Here is a 17,482-nt window from a genome sequence, read left to right on the forward strand (position 1 = left end):
CTTATGTTGTCACCATCCATGGAGTTAGTTGACTATCTGTGGCAGGTTGAGGATCTTTGCTAATGAATCTCATGAGCTATGTTTTACTTGGTTTTCAACCAGTGGTCCTTGAGGGGGTTCCAGGTGGTCCCCAGCTAAACGATTTAGAGTTGGTAACCAAATGGACCCTTATAGATCTTTAACTCTTGAGAGGGTCACCTTAAACCAAATGGACCTGTTTCATTCGGATCCACTAGCAGCAAAGTGTTTTCCTTTCCTTTTTCTTTTAATAACGTAAATAACTTTGTGTGTTATTGTATTTTTGCTTATGGTGACATGAGGATAGTCCTGCCATAGTGCCATTTAGATGATTACATGAAATCAGGGAGTTAAAATACTGTATGTTCTTACTGTAAGAAGAAAGATGCTGCACATACAGTCGTATTATGGGACAAGGAGGTCCAGCATATCTTGTGTTATTTTAAAACATTGTAGATGTTATTGCAGCAGTTTGTTTTGGGTAATCCTGGGTATCCCACATTACATCCACACGTGTACATTTACATTAGATATTAATGGATAAGTAAGACTGCATTTGAATCCTCAGCTGTGAGAGTTCAAATGCTCTCCATTTCAGTGGGGAATGTGTAGTTCTTGTTGATAAAGGAGATTTACACACACAATACACGATTGGCTTGTGTCCAGTGCTGATTTATCATCTTTAAATGGATTATTCTTAAGTAAACAACCTGATAATCATTCTATATATGTCTAAGTACTAATGATTATTATACTACTTTGGCAGGATTTAAATTATTAGATGAGTTTTAACAGTATTTTACTCAGCTTTGGTTTGAGGAATAAAAAAATAAAAAAATGAATAAACGAAACCAGTTCAAGTCCTTCTCTTGTTTATCCAGCTGTTATTTGCGTCCCTTTAACTCGTCTTTGGCTTCCAAAGGAGACTGTATGACAATACAACGGGGCAGATGAGTTTCCATGGTGATACCGATGAATAGGAACTTAAAAGTATACTATTTGTTAGTTCCTTTGATCCAAGCCGGCCGCGCAATCCACTGCTAAGTGGTCGGAATGGCCGGGCCATCAACACTGTTCAAGATTTTCACGTGGGCCCTGATTCCAGAAAAGGTTTGAGAACCACAAAGATTATAAGGATTATTGTGACACAGATGGTGTCGTGTTGTCATATCCTCTTAGTGTCACTGCTGAGTTTGGGCTGGGTCTTCTTCTTGTCGCCCCCCAGGCACCTCACCCCGTCCAGCAGCATGGGGGTTCCATGGTGAGGGTCTGAAGTGAACCGGAGAGAGGGAGAGAAAATAACAGTCAAAAAACACAGTCTGAATCAGGGACATGCTGGGCCCCTGATTCAGCCTGGGAAAAAGAGTTGGAGAGGCCCTCATTGCGCGCTATAGAGAGAGATCTCTCTCTATAGCGCTGCTACTACTCAAAGATTTGCCATTTCGGATCACGACAAGTGACAAGCCAGTGGGCCAACTGTACATGAGTTATATTTCGTCGTTATCGGGTGGAAACCTTGTATGTCCAAAACAGTTTGTTTTGTATTTATCATTTTAAAAATGATTTAAACTAGTGAAAACAGCCGATCTACAAGCACACAACCGCGAGGCGTTGTGTGCTTGTAGATCTGCTGTTTTCACTACTTTTGTGCAACAGTCTTGTACAGTATGATGAAGCAGGGCTTTGCTTTGCAAAAAACATTTATACATTTGAAACTTGGAGATACTGTACGAGGTTTCTGAAGGTTAGGGTTAGGTTTTCCTAAAGTTATTATTGTTCATTAAATGAATGAATACATTTTATGCTTTAGCTATTGAAAAATAGCTAAAGCTACTTTAGATCTGCTATTTTTTTAAAGATCTGTGATAATTTGTGCAAATCTTTGAATGTATATATTTTTAAAGCAAACATTTGTAATGCAAATATTTCTTTCTCTTGGTCCCTGGAACAACATACTTTGAGGTGGGGGTCCGTGGCCAAATAATACTCATCATTTTGGGGTAACTTGACATGAAAATGTTTCGGCAGCACGGAAAACTGTTGGGATTTAGAAGTCATTTTTTAGAATGGTTCACAGGTCTTAATGGGTTAACATGAAAGGTTATTCTGGCCACACCGACCTGGCCCCTTCTATGACCCACATACTGTATGAGTCACAGCCAACTCTTTCTTTTTTGTTTGAATGATGAATAAATAGACCAACATTATATTTTCACATAAATTAGACAGGGAACCGCTTTACGTAACTATACCTTTCAAACCGGGAACCCTTTTTGGGGTTGTTGTTGCTATGTACATAGGTGCCAAATGTAGTTCTAAGAGCGGCCATTTCTTGGGTAAACACAGCCTCACACAGGTGTTCTGATTAGACTATAGCATTAGTTCTATGCAATCAAACAATTGAAACACCTGTGTTTTTAACCAAGAAATGGCCGCTAAGGACTACAATGATGTAGGCGCTGGCACACACTATAGCAACATCATTTTTTCAGGTCATTTTCAGGTCAGGATTTAGAAGGTGTTTTTATAATCAGGTCTAAATGAGTTCAGCAGTACACATGGGAACATTCTGAAGTAAAAAATAATTCTGACCTCCCATTATTCCGACATCCCAGTAGTTTGACAAACATTGGGTTAGTGTGAGGTTATAGTGGTTTGGTAAATTATAATGCAATCTGGGAACTCATCATCAAAAAAACAGAAAAGAGGAAAATATCCACAAGTTTCCAACATCCCATTGTGCATTGCGCAGAAATTGGACGGAGCTTCCGGCGCCGCAGCCGAGTGTGATCTACAAGCTCACAACGGCTGCATCTGTGACGCGACGTGAGCTTGTATGTCTGCTGTTAACCGGAAGTGTGGTGCAGTGTGGTGCAAAACATTCTCCAGTAAATTCCCGCGGTGGATAAAACTTAAAGGATTCCCTGAGAGCAGGGCCGGCTGCAGGATGAAATGACTAAGGGGGCTTTTGAAAATAATGTGAGGGGGCACATATTTTTATATATGCTAGTAATAATGAACATTCTTTTTATTATCTATAATACCTACAACAGATGCCAGTTTTTGGGAGCTGAAATAAGAGCCGCTGCTACTGCGCTGTGGTTTAGGTGATTTTAAATTTCGGATTAAACTCTGTTTCAAAACTGTTATTGTAATCTCTATGACAATAATAATATTCAGCCAATATTTGTGTTGTTTTTGATGTGTGTGTGTGTGTACCACTAGGGATGCGAATCTCGACCACTGAGGCGATACGATACGGACCTCGATACACTGCCAGCGATACGATATAATTGCGATACATTGAAATCCTGCCGATACGATACATCGCGATCCACCCCTGTTCCCGATACGATGCGATACGATTCACGATTCACCACGATTCAAGCCCAAATCCCCAAATTTACAAAACATAGCGACTAAAAATTTATGAAATTTAAATTCAAGGCAATTTATTTTTTCACTGTAGTACTAGGCTCTGTCTAACAACCCAACATAGGCCTATAGTATTCTGGGAGAACACAAAGCTGCTGGCTATTGTAGAATTGTTAACTAATCATATAGAAGGCCTATGTCATTATTAGTAGGCCTATATGTCTTCAACTGGGAGTCAGGGACCCCAATCCAGGGTTATTACAGGGGGCCTGCCAAATATTTGTGTGATACAGTAGGCTATAATGCCTAGCCTACAGCGAAGGTCCCTGCTTGATCTCTGTCTGAGCTAAGGGGTCCTTGACCTGAAAAACAATAAAGTCCCTCCCTGGTTTGTATTATTATATTATATTATATTATATTATATTATATTATATTATATTATATTTAATCCAGGATTATGCAATTTTTATAGCCAAAATGTTTTAAAACAGACCTACAAGCTCACAACGCGTCGCATCCACAACACATTGTGAGCTTGTAGGTCTGCTATTTTAGGTGCGACACCCTTGTACTCCGATGTATAAATTAGGCTTCTTTCCCATGCAGAGCAGAACTAGCAGCAGAGAAAGTGAGAGAGTTGCTTGCATCAACAGGAAAGTTGTAGAACAGTGACAAATACTTTGTTTTAAACGCAAGCAGTAGTCCTACAACACCCAGCAACATTGTTGTTGTGTGTGTGCAGTTAATATAGCGCAGAAGATGATCTCAATCAATTGTCCGTCGGAGATTCGCTAAGAAACGGCTGTTGATTACATATCACTCGATCAGCCTGTGCTACTCTGTGACAACAAATCAGCGCAGCGGACTTGGATGTTATAAAGCTAAGTACTGTACAACTATCTTTTTAACCCGTGGGGCTGCTAGTTCGTCTGTTGATTCACTCGCATTTCGCTGCACTGTCTGTCTCCCTGGTTGCCTGCATGCAGAGTGCAGATGTTGTCCGTCTGTCCGAGTCGCAGCTCGCGTTAAAGACTGGCTTTTGGGGAGGGGGTTGAACGGCTGATGATGGTGCATTCATGGCGCCTCGGAAACACAGGATAGAATGAAATACTATATGGAAGAACCGATACAATCGCGGAATATACCGATCCAGACACTCACGGCACGATCCATCACGATTTCGGCCGTCTATTGTACCGGTACACACTGAATGTACCGATTCAACCGTATCGCGGACGTTTGTATCGCGATTACGATCCGTACCGGTATATCTTCGCATCCCTACTACCTACCCATGACTCTGGCCTGTAGGCGGACTCTCAGGCTGCTGTCTCTCCTTCCTCTGGTCACCAGGGTGATTTCTTCCTGCAGCACCCCCTCCTGGTGAGTCCTGTACTCACAGGACACCTTCACCCCGTCTAAAGATGGAGAGAAACAAATCACTCTCTTAGCTGGTCCTGATTAACCTCGCGTCACCTGTCTTTCCACCTCGGAGGAAAGCCTGGTATTCGTTTACAACGGGCCGTTTGACCCGCTCTAGGCGTGGCCTAAACTGGAAACAGGGAGAAAAAGCGGCATCGCTTTTTTTCCTGTTTCCGGTTTGATCTTTCTGGCCAAAGAGTATTCCTTTGAGGACTACAACATGACGTAGGCTGTTTCCGCTCCCGACCAGATCAAACCCCGAAAATGGAAGCTATCCCAGTCCTGATATTCAACTTAATAACAGGGGTAGGGGTCTTCAAGATTCCATATAGTTTCATTGTTTGACAGCACAATTATCAGTGTATATTGGATCCATGTCAATTTGTGTTTTCAGTTATTTAACCACTTGGACCATCAATATTTTACTAATCACAATACTAATTAATAAACTTGACCGTTCACTCTGTACTTAGTCTGCTCTTTTTCACCAAATACACCAAAGCTCTTTGCCAAAAATAGAAGATCTACAAGCTCACAATGCCGTTGTGCGCTTGTAGATCTTCTATTTTTGGCTACATTTCTCAGAATATGGACATACCCTAATGTCCATATTATATTATATCAAGTGGTTAATATAAAAATATATTTATATTTGAATATATTTATCACTCAAAGATTTGGCGGCCCCCCTGTAGTAACTCTGAGGACCCCCTAGGGGTCCAGGACCCCCTGTTGAAGACCCTTGCTGTAAGGCATTCTCGTTCTCCATACTATGCTAGTTCCAGGGGAACACGATTTAACACAATTAAAGTAAACGTGCTCTGAAACTGCATACGGCCCACCCATCCGACCACTTAAGCCAGGGTTCCCCAATTAGTTTTCCCCAAGGGCCGAATTATGTCTAGGGTACCAAGCCGAGGGCCACAACATTGCAGGAGGCGATGGCGGCGTTCCCACTACTCCAGCCACAGTTCAGATATCGTCATTGTCGGGTGAAAATCTTGTATGTCCAAAACCGTTTGTTTTGCATTTATCATTTTAAAAATCATTTAAACTCGTGAAAACAGCCGAACTACAAGCACACAACGCCTCGCACCACGAGGCGTTGTGTGCTTGTAGATCTGCTGTTTTCACTACTTTTGTGCGACGGCCTTGTATGATGAAGCAGGGCTTTACTTTGCGAAAGAACATACACATTTGGAGATACAAGGTTTCCACCCGACAACAACGATATACTAGTGTTGTTGTTGTTGCTGCTCTTATACCACCATTATTACTGGGGTTTGGTGGGGGCCAGACAGTAGCCCCCCACGGGCCACAAATGGCCCGCGGGCCACCTATTGGGGAACCATGACTTAAGCCCTGGTAAGTGGTCAGATGGGTGGGATAACAAGGTTGGGAAGTGCTGGCCTGCCATGCCCTGTAGCTGCGTTGCATCTTTGGTTAAAGATCCATCTTCTGTCGCTTAACGTCAAACGTGTGTCGATGTCAAAGTCAATAATGAGGCACTTAGAAGGGAGCTCGGACAGAGAGCAGGCACGTGCACAGACATAGACATCTAAGGAGGCTTGAGCCCCTGCCCTTTTATCCGTCTATAAAAAGTGCCCTCTTCAGACAATGAATGTATTTTCTTTTTTTGGTGATAGAAATGCCAATGCCCCCTTTCCATGCCATACCTGAAGGCAGCATTCAAGAGAAATGCCTTGTCCAAACAATTCACTGGATTATGCTTAGTTCAGTGTGGTATCAACCACCGAAAATAGCCGCCCTCCAAGCTCGGAGCTTGGAGGTCTGCTATTTTCGATATTTCCATCAAAAGGCCCTTTTAGAAATGTCAGCCCCTGCCTCTCTAATATTCTCTGCACGTCCCTGGTAGAGAGGGACAGTCACCCGATAGAAGGAGGGATCAGGGGAGGAGGAAAGGACACGAGAGGAATGAAATGAAGAGGATAAAATGGAGGCGCATGACCCGTGTGTGTGTGTGTGTGTGTGTGTGTGTGTGTGTGTGTGTGTGTGTGTGTGTGTGTGTGTGTGTGTGTGTGTGTGTGTGTGCGTGCGTGTGCGTGCGTGCGTGCGTGCTTGCATATATTGAATTCTCTGGAAAAAGAGCAAACCTTTCAAGGTTTAAATTATTTATTGACACCAGAATGGAACTTTCGCCCTGGCGTCCTTGTGGCGACTCACCAGAAATCTATACTCTGAGAGACACTGGAAAACCTGCAGTTCTGCAGGAATCTACTGTGAAAACACCAGACCAGAGGTGTACTGTATATGTTTTGTTAAACACACATGTATGCACTATATTCTTCTCTTGCACTGTACACTCGCATGCATGTGTACTGCACATGTGTGCATGTGTCTATGCTTCTGTGTTTTGCATCTTGTGTGCGTGTGCGTGTGCGCGTGTGTGTGTGCGCGCGCGCGTGTGCGTGCGTGTGCACGTGCAATAGGAGCAGTTGTATTGATCGGGGGTCTCCAGGGCTGGTTCCCCTGTAGGCTTGTGTGTGTGTGTGTGTGTGTGTGTGTGTGTGTGTGTGTGTGTGTGTGTGTGTGTGTGTGTGTGTGTGTGTGTGTGTGTGTGTGTGTGTGTGTGTGTGTGTGTGTGTGTGTGTGTGTGTGTGTGCTGGTTAAAGTCTGATGACGATAATGAGCTTAAGAAGACGGCTAAAAGCTGTCTATGCTGTACTGTATGTGACCACTATGTTGAGCCTGTTGGCCAGACAAGATGAGGGAGGGGAAATTCTCACTTTTTAACCACGTCCTGGTCTATATATAACTATAATTGTACAATGTCTTTAACCACATAAACCCCAGCATCCCTATTTTGTGGTGAAAAATAGACATAAATAGCAGGTCTACAAGCGTTGGGACACGTTGTGAGCGTGTCGGTCGGATATTTTTGAAAAATAAATTTGGTATAGAAGGGTAAAAAAGGAGCCTATAACATGTGGCCCTAACGGTCTATAGGGGCTCCGGGCAAGGGCAGGTTTAAGTGCTTAAAGGGATGGTTCACCCTCAAAATGACTATCCATTACTCACCCCATGGAGACTTGAGTTTGTGGATATTTCTTTGGTTTTGTCGCATTCCTAAGCCAACAATTTGAGGAGACTCAATGGACCCTATTTTCATCCATGCCTTACCTCAAATAGCCGATTTACAAGCTCACAACGTGTCGATGTAGACTGGTTAGTTAAACAATATAGGAATTTATAGGAATGCAAAAAAAAAATCCATGAATTCAAGTCTCCATGGGGTGAGTAATGGCTAGAAAAAAGTGTGAACCACCCCTTAGGACAGACTAGTTACGTTGGCACAGTCGGTAACACCGTCGCCTCCCAGCTAGAAGGTCCTGGGTTTGATTCCCGCTGGGGACGCTGTGGGCACTGGGGGCGTGTTCTCCCCTCTGTGTCATCAGTGCCCATACCCTAGGTGGGGTTGGCAAAAGGGCCTTTCTGCATGTTCTCCCCGTGTACCCTAAAGTAGGTACCTACATTATGCAGTAATCCTGGTCTCTATACCGCGTCCCCCTGGCCAGCCGGGGCGCCTGATGGAGGGGAAAGGAACTGGTTGGAAATTGGAATAACATGTTCCTTCCACGTGCTACGTCCTACTGCAGAAACTCCCCCCTGTCAGGTGAAAAGAAGTGGCTTGGACTCCTCGTGCATAGAAGGAAGCATGAGGTCAGTCCGTTGCTCTCCCCAGGTTGGCGTGCAGAGGGAGTGTAGTACCCAGGATTACATTAGACCAGGGATGTCAAACATACGGCCCGAGATGATTCAATCCGGCCCAGGCTTGTAGAGCATACATTTCTGAGCATTTAGAAAAAAAAGTAAGTCTCTAGCCCATTCCTGTCAAGAGTTATGATTGTTTTAAGAATTAACCTAACTAATGCCTTCTCACTGCAGGCTAGGTTTCTCCCACCTGGCAGTGATTGAGTTGATTGATTGGAATGTTAAGTGACCAGCTCTCTCTCTCTCTCTTTGAAGATGACAGCATTGCTAGGAATGGGGTGGGGGGTCTGGCTATGAATAATACCTGAACATACCTACAATATTCGAACTGTACTCAAAGATTACACATATTAGACATGGAAATTAATGTTGTTAAGAAAATAACTTATTTAAAAAATATAATAATAATAAAATGTAAAAGTTTTATTATTACGATTTTTTCTGAATATGCCATTATTGTTCATTACTTTTATTCTTTTTATTATAAATAAATAAAAAATAATTATTGTCCTGCATCAATAATATTTTTTTTAGCCATTTACAAATTATAGCAGAGACTATCAGGAATTGAATTATTCTATTATCAAATGGTTTATTCTTATTGGCACTTCTTAAAGGAGTAGTTCACCCCCAAAATGCCATGGAGCCAATGGAGACTCATTCCTAAAACAGAAATTTGATTACAATAAATGCATGCCTATTGATTCCCATTTGGGTCCCCATCCGGAATCAATGGGGGAAAGTGTACTATTATCACATTTTTGTCTTAGTAATGCGACAAATAAAATAAAAATATATTATTGAACTCAAGTCTCCATGGCGTGAGTAATCAAAGAAAAAAAAAGTCATTTTGGGGATGAACTACTCCTTTAAACAAATAGCATCTCTCGTACCTAACTGCAACTGTAATACCAATAATGAAAGTAGCTATTTCACTTAATAATAAACACAATTTGTAAAATGATATACTGCTATACTGCTAGCTACAGCAGTGGCTGAGACGACAGGAAGAAAAACAGAGCGAACATGTGCACGAGTGTGCATGCCATCCGATCTGCGACTGGTTCGGCCCTCATCAAGTCGCCTTTCATCCAATTCGGCCCTCACCCCAAAATGAGTTCGACACCCCTGCATTAGACAATTGACACCGGGTGAAAGAAAAATGGGTTACAAAAATCGTGGGATAAAAATAAAATAAAAAAAGGACAGACTAGCTAAACAGCCCAACAACAGCCTGGCCTACCGTCCAGAGTGGAGGTGATGCGGTTGACCTTCAGACTGCAGGGATTGGAGGAGGGGAGGGAGCACAGCTCTCTGCCCAGCGTGGGGACGTCGGGGACGGTGAATGTTATCTGGTAGCAGTGGTGGCTCCTCAGGAAGCCAGCCTGGAGAGAGCAGGAGGAGAGGGAGAGAGTTAGGAAGCCATTAAAACCAGGAACGCATCTATGTCACTTTTAAGATTTTAACCAATTTATCCGTCATTTTATACTTTGGCCATTCAAAAATAGCAGATCTACAAGCTCGTAGCGTGGCACTCGGTGCCGCGCTATGAGCTTGTAGATCTGCTATTTTTGAAAAGTTGTGAAAATGTGAGCAAATCTTTGAATATATTTTGTTTCTTTGTTTCGGATGGAAATTAGCCTTAGCTAACTCCGGCTGGTTTACTGACAGCATATGTATATATTCTTATGCGATATGTCAGTCTCTGTGTTTATGAACTGTCTAAATAAACAAATGAAGTAAATAAAAAAAATATATACTGTATTTTTAAAGCCAACATTGTAACTCAAAACTTTCTTTCTCTGGCTGGGTCCCTGGAACAAAATATTTTTAGATGGGGGTCCACGGTCAAACACATATAATTCTAGGGGTCCTTGACATTAAAAAGATTGAGCACCACTGACATAGAAACATATGTTTTTTTTTTTTTTTTTTTCAGAAAAAATGTCAGGATTTAGAAGACATTTGTAGCATCGGTTCCTCTGGTCTTAATGGGTTAAAAGGAGGGACGGAGACGAGGGAGCCAGAGACAGATTGTGTGCGTGCATGTGTGCGCGTGTGTGCACGTGTGCGCGCACACGTCCATTTATGGGCTATAAATAGATGGATGTAACATTATTCTTCTGCGTTGGAGCTGAGAGCGTGATGGAGTGGCTCTCTGTCTCAGCATCTATTCCTGTGACTGCCTTTCCCTCAGCTCAGACCAGGACCAGGACAATTAGGTTTGATCTGTGGTTAAAATATTGATATTCCATATGTCTAAAAAAGGGTCATTCACACTGAGCACTGTAACTGTAACTACATGCATAAAGATATCGTTTTAAAACCCGTTCTAAGTCAAGTGGATGACAGAGTTCCCACCATCTAAAAATGAATACAACAGTGAACAACAGGGACGTGCTGGGCCCCTGATTCAGCCCGGGAAAAAGAATTGGAGAGGCCCTCATTGCGCGCTATAGAGAGAGATAAAGTAGCTGCTGCTACTCAAAGATTTGCCATTTCAGATCATGACAAGTGACAAGCCAGTGGGCCAATTACATTAGTTATATTTCGTCGTTGTCGGGTGGAAACCTTGTATGTCCAAAACCGTTTGTGTTGTATTTATCATTTAAACTATGATTTAAACTAGTGAAAACAGCTGATCTACAAGCACACAACGCCTCGCACCGCGAGGCGTTGTGTGCTTGTAGATCGGCTGTTTTCACTACTTTTGTGAAAACAGTTTATTTTTTACTTTTGTGCAAACTGTTTAATTTTTTCCTAATGGACCGGCCGGGAATGAACCGGCCGTTCGGGAGTTGTCCCGCTTTTCCCAATGGCCAGCACGTCCCTGGTGAACAATATAGATACAGTGCTCAGTGTGAACAGCCCTTTAATGTCGTCATGTTTTCTCCTTAAAATGTTAAAAAACACAGTACATTACATCATGATACTGTACTCTAAAAGCTTACATTACTCATAATTTCGGGGGGTGTAGTTCCAGACTCTACATAGCATTCTTAGATTATGGAAGGTGCGTCTATCACCCCAGCAGGGCTTTCCCCTTTTAGCGATCGATGCTCGTGTTGTACACAGAAACCTGGGTCTTACCGGTAGGTAGGTCTGGGTAATAGGCCCATACTGGGGACGGTGATATTTGAAACAATCGAATTACATTGAGAGTGTTAGCCTCACAGAGAGTGTTAGCCTCATAGCATGGCACAAGCTTGTATACAGCATCTGCTATTTTTGAATAGTCAAATCAAAAACACAGATGCTTTCCTGGTTCTAATGGGTTAATGACTTTCAACGCCTATGTTTAATGTTAGACCTGTGAATTTGAAGGAGAGGACACATTTCAAAGATAGAATGGAACACACTCAATGGAATTAGATTGTTTAAAGTCGGTTCAGAATATTACCCAGGCCTGGCTCAGACCCAGGTTTCGGTGTACAACACGAGCATTGATCGGTACGAAGGGGAAAGCCCTGGTCGGGTGATAGACTCATAGCCAGACAACTACTGTATTCTACAGTCTACGAATGCAACGAGTCTGGAAGCTGCCACAGGTTCACGAAAATATGTTTTAAAATATCTATACATTTTCCATTTTTATTTATATTAGGATAGATTTGTGCAGCTGTAAAGATGAAACGGAAGTGAAGAGGAGGCTTCACATCCAATTTATTTTACTCATGATCAGAGCTTCTGTTGCTCCAGACTGTATATGACCGGAAACATTTGAAAATGTCTGTCTGGCGAGACGCAAGACAACACACACCTTAACCAGGTAGGTGCCATCTTTCTCTGGGATGGCCATGATGGACTGGTTGGTCTGGTCGTCACGGCGGGTCGGAGAGCCGGGCGGGTCCACGTCGTCAGGGAAACGCACGGCACCTTTGGAGGTGGAACCTAATCCGGAAAACCCGCACGCACACACGCACGCACGCACGCAAGCACGCACGCACACACACACGCACACACACAGACACACACACACACACACACACACACACACACACACACACACACACACACACACACACACACACACACACACACACACACACACACACTCCTTGTATCAGACCATACCGTATGTTCTCTTGTAAATGAAAGCCCTATCCTATACTAGGGCCACTGTCGTGTCGTATGACAGACAAGTATTGAAAATAGCTGGCACAAGCTCACAGCGCTTCTTGAAAAGCTATTGTTTCATTATATTAATTTTGTATGTTCATTTCATGTTTGACTGTCTACTCATGATGGTGGTACGTACCATATCGTCGCTGCACTAACCTCCATTTGTCCAAAAACGATAACTTTCAGGAAAAAAAATATATAGTTGGAAAAGAACCTCTGTTCCAATGGATCCAATTTTGTCAAAAGCTCTTGTTGTTAATACTTTCCATGTACGGTATACAATCACTTTTCCCAATTGTAAGCCTAACCCTGTAAACATTATAAAACAATTTGTGAGGACCAGGAAGATTCTCACAACAATGTCTATTTCTGAAATTCTTCTACACTTGTGGGGACATTTGTAGTAGATGCACGCACGCACACTATAAACACGCCAACACACTAACAGACACTAACACACACTAACACACACTAACAGACATTAACAGACACTAAAACTCCAACATTGCCTACCCTTTCGTCCTGTTGCCATGGCAATGTGGCTAGGAAGCGGGAAATGCCAGACAACGCCTTGATGATGTCATCATCATCGACCTCCTGGAGGAGAGAGAGAGACACAGAGAGAGAGAGAGAGAGAGAGAGAGAGAGAGAGAGAGAGAGAGAGAGAGAGAGTGAGAGAGACAGAGGGAGAGAGAGAGTGAGTCAGTGTTGAATGTAGGCCAGAATTGTTGCATAATGTGCTTCAAACCAGGCTGAGATTGAGGACTTGTTGTTTTTTTCATCAAGTATGACAGTGAATCAATATGATTCAGTGTGAACCATGTGGGAGTCACGGCTGCTCTTAAAAACACATCAGTTGGGGCGCCGGCTGGCCTACTGGTCTAGGTGCATACCATATAGGCATTGCCGTCAGGCATAGGATAATGTCCTATCCAATAAAGGCATAAAAGCCCCCCAAAACATCTTTAAAAAACAAATCAGTTCTAATCACATTGTTTTTGCCACTACTGTGCATGCATTCAGTCATCGTTTTCTGTCTCTGTAAATGATGTGTATACCTGTATAACATCATCGTATGACGTATGTTAGTTTGTACGTTTAACGAGGGTCATTTGGACTTTGTATAGGCAGACTGGTTTATTTTTTAGTTCATGAGCACAATACTCATCTTTGATTGCTGTGTTGTGTTTACATTAGACGTGTCTGTTACTTATTTGTGCTGGAATGATTGTGCTCTCTTGTATTCGACCATGTTGTACAGGTGATGCTTGTTTGTTTGTATTTGTCATTGAGGTACTAGTAGGTACACATGTGCTGACACGCAGCAGAGCATGATCAAGGATGCAAAACACTGAGCTCCCCTGAAAGCCATGGTATTGATCTCTTCTTACACACTGATCTTTGCCTTGACTGATCTCAAGCTTCCAGCAACACCCACCCACCCTTGTAATTACAACTCTTGAGCGACAACTAGCCCTGGCATCTAAACTGAAAATACATTGAAACCGAGATGCAGATCTGTATACACCAGTGACATCATCGTTTGACAGGTCTTTTTTTAATCAATATAAAAAAAAAAAAAAAAAAAATATATATATATATATATATATATATATATATATATATATGGCTTCCACTTTTGGATTCCCCATTGTTGATGTCACTGGTGGATGGATTTGACCTGCCCACAGCTCTCCTATGAGACCCAGAATGAGTAGATTTTTTTTTTTTTTGCTATTTTATCATGAACATTAGTGAGGACCTATTATATGAAGACAGGTTGAAAAGTGGTGATCAAGTCCTCCTTTAAATAAAAGTATCAATACTGCAATATAGAAATATTCTGTTACAAGTAAAAGTCCATAATTCAAAATGTACTAAAAGTATGAAAGTATTGGCATTAAAATGTACTTAAAGTACCAAAAGTAAAAGTACAAAATGTTTGAAAATAGCAGATCTACAAGCTCAACGCGTTAAGAGCTTGTAGATCGGCTATTTTCAAATAGCCACGGTATAAAATAGGGCTAGAGTGGTTTATGTATGTTTTAACATATCATTTATATCAGCAAAGTAACTAAAGTTTTCAAATTAATGTAGTGGAGTAGAAGTAAAAGTATTGGAATTTGGAAATACTCAAGTACAAATACATCAGCTGTACAGTACAGTACAGTACAGTACACTACAGTACAGTACAGTACTTAAGTAAAAGTACTTAGATACTTTACACCACTGATTATGGTATTGCCAGGCAATTGACAATATACTTTTTCACATGTGACATTCTTTCTTTCCAATGTTTTAAGTTTGAAGACTTGATTAACTCTGTTGTGGTAACTAGACCAGTGGTCCCCAAACATTTTAGCTTGAGACCCAAAAGAGAAATTAGATTTGCCTGGGACCCAAACAAGCGAAAACAGCAGATCTACAAGCTCACAACATGTCGCTTAGATCAGCTATTTTCAACACTTCTTATTTGTTTTCTAATTTCTGGAATTTCTTGGATTTTTCTTTTATTTATTAATACTACTTAGAACATACAAAAACATTTATTTTAAGTTTTTTTTTTTTTTTTTTAGTTTTCCCGCAAAGTATGTACCTCCAATGAATAAAACACTCCGACCATGACGCTGTCCATGGTGCTGAATGGACTTCAAAGCTTGAGTCCATGTCAGACTGTTGTACTGTAATAGCCCATGTCAGAAATGATTGTGGGCCTATCCTGGCCAAAGTGGCCATTGATGTTGTCAGGTGACCTTGCCACGCCTTAGTTTTTGCTTAACAAGCGCCAATGACAGCACTGACCAATTATGTACATACATGTAGGCCTATACTGTATGTGTGAATTTCACACAACAAAGTTATTAATAAATAGACTACTTTACATTCCTGAGCCATGGACTCAGTGTGGTGTATGGGACACTTAATTATTGTGTACAGTACAGTATGTGTATACAGTATATAGCCTACTCAATATTAAGTAATTTGTTTGTGTCATCTCTCTCCATGCAAAATGCTTGACAAATATATACTAGCCTGGCTACAGTTATGACACGTAAGCAATTCATCAACTGTAGGTTTTGGGGTCCACCAATATAGAACAGCAGCCAGCAGGGTAAATTGTATCATTGCAGTGATATGATGATGATCCATCACTACATTTCTAGGAAAGCAATCCTAGAACATTTAGAACTGTCTTAAAGAAATTATAGTTTGAAATGTGTAGCCTACTTCTGAATACTTGAGTATATTTACTTGGTTATAGGCTACTTTGCCCACCACTGGTAATCTTGTAAAGTTACCTCCCCTGCAAATGCTGTTGCATCTCCCAAACCAGGGGGACGCGCCTCACACCCTGATGATGTGGGAGTGATTAAAATGAGCCAAAGTAGCATTAAACTCTGCCTCAAATCAACAGCTTATCAACAAGCTTCCCTTCAGCTCAGTGTTTCATGCAGTGAGAGAGAGCGTATATGCAGACAGGCGCACCCACCCATTAATTCAGCAAACCATCCCCGAAGCTCCCACATAATATTTAAATGTAGACTGTTATGATAGATACCTTTATTATCCCAAGGGGGACATTTAGTATCATGATCATGCCTGGGTCCATGGCTAATTTAAATGCAACATTCAAAACAACGTTATACAGACTCACCACATCGGAGATACGTGTGTGCTCCTCGGTATCAGTAACAGCACACAGAATTATTATGATGAGGTTACTTCCAAGACAGGCAGGGGTGTCCTCTCAACAATGACGAATCTGCACTGCCCACGGAGAGAGAGAGAGAGAGAGAGAGAGAGAGAGAGAGAGAGAGAGAGAGAGAGAGAGAGAGAGAGAGAGAGAGAGAGAGAGAGAGAGAGAGAGACAGACAGACAGACAGACAGACAGACAGACAGACAGACAGACAGACAGACAGACAGACAGACAGACAGACAGACAGACAGACAGACAGACGGCTGCTTACAGTAGCCTACTAGCTACACTGACTGTAGGCTATAACTATGCTATAAACTAGGCTACCAACACTGCCATCTAGTGGTGAGGATATGTAAGCCTTGTTTAGGATGTAAGCCTTTAAAGGGAAATGTTATTATGGGTGGACCCCATGGTGGACCCACCTAACCGTAGTAAACTATAGAGCATCGCAGCGGAAGTGGTTTACTGGTCCCACAAAAAAATCTCCCATTCATTTTCCTCATAAAATTTTACAAAAATATTTATAACAATTAGCCTATATTAAGCCTAGAACCAAGCCATCCAGGATTGCAGTGAATCATGACCATAAAACCTTTGATCCTATGTGAAAACATATTTTAATTTTACATTATTTGATATACTACATTTAATAGCCTAACTACCCTTTGTTTAGCGATTTTCAAAATGTTCTTTTCACGGAAACAATAGTTTTATGGTCATGATTCACTGCAATCCTGGATGACTTGATTCTATACCCACTGAGCATTTTTAGGTTTATTAGTTGCCTATTACCAGACGGCTATTACACCACTAAAAGTCGGCTACGTTTAGCCGTTGGCGGCCGTCGAAAGTAGTGAAAAGTAGGACGGCAGTAAGGTTCTAGTAATCAGCGATCTCCAGATTACGAGACGGCAGCGCTATCCACTAGGCCAGGGCACCTCAACTTCATATGGCTCAGGGGCCACTCAGCAAAATACAAAAAGTCCAAGGGCCGCAAGCATGATGATCCCATTTTGGACGTTTAGCCAATGATTTTGTAACACACTACATTAGTAGTCTAAAAATTAAGTTAACACACAGCAAACAGCCACATTTACATCTATAAGTCCAAAC

At 41.9% G+C, this 17,482-nt stretch overlaps 1 protein-coding gene across 1 annotated transcript; it reads right to left on the reverse strand.

Annotated features, from left to right (window-relative positions):
• Positions 1 to 1,113: 1,113 nt before the first annotated feature.
• adisspa (adipose secreted signaling protein a) lies at positions 1,114 to 13,267 on the reverse strand. The gene is made up of 5 exons (XM_080722881.1): positions 13,183 to 13,267; positions 12,308 to 12,438; positions 9,791 to 9,932; positions 4,686 to 4,811; positions 1,114 to 1,287 (listed from the first exon to the last, which is right to left on the reverse strand). Exons 1-5 carry the CDS (start codon positions 13,199 to 13,201, stop codon positions 1,184 to 1,186), a joined length of 522 nt encoding a protein of 173 aa, XP_080579007.1. The 5' UTR covers positions 13,202 to 13,267; the 3' UTR covers positions 1,114 to 1,183.
• Positions 13,268 to 17,482: the final 4,215 nt, after the last annotated feature.

Source organism: Nannobrachium achirus (genome assembly GCF_963921795.1).
Source record: "Nannobrachium achirus genome assembly, chromosome: 3".
Taxonomy (NCBI): domain Eukaryota; kingdom Metazoa; phylum Chordata; class Actinopteri; order Myctophiformes; family Myctophidae; genus Nannobrachium; species Nannobrachium achirus.

Coding starts and splice junctions, on each gene's coding strand:
- adisspa (XM_080722881.1), bottom strand. Junction 9,933..12,307: donor ATGGCACCTACCTGGTTAAG/GTGTGTGTTGTC, acceptor TGCTCTCTCCAG/GCTGGCTTCCTGAGGAGCCA. Junction 1,288..4,685: donor CCTACAGGCCAGAGTCATGG/GTAGGTAGTAGG, acceptor GGTTCACTTCAG/ACCCTCACCATGGAACCCCC.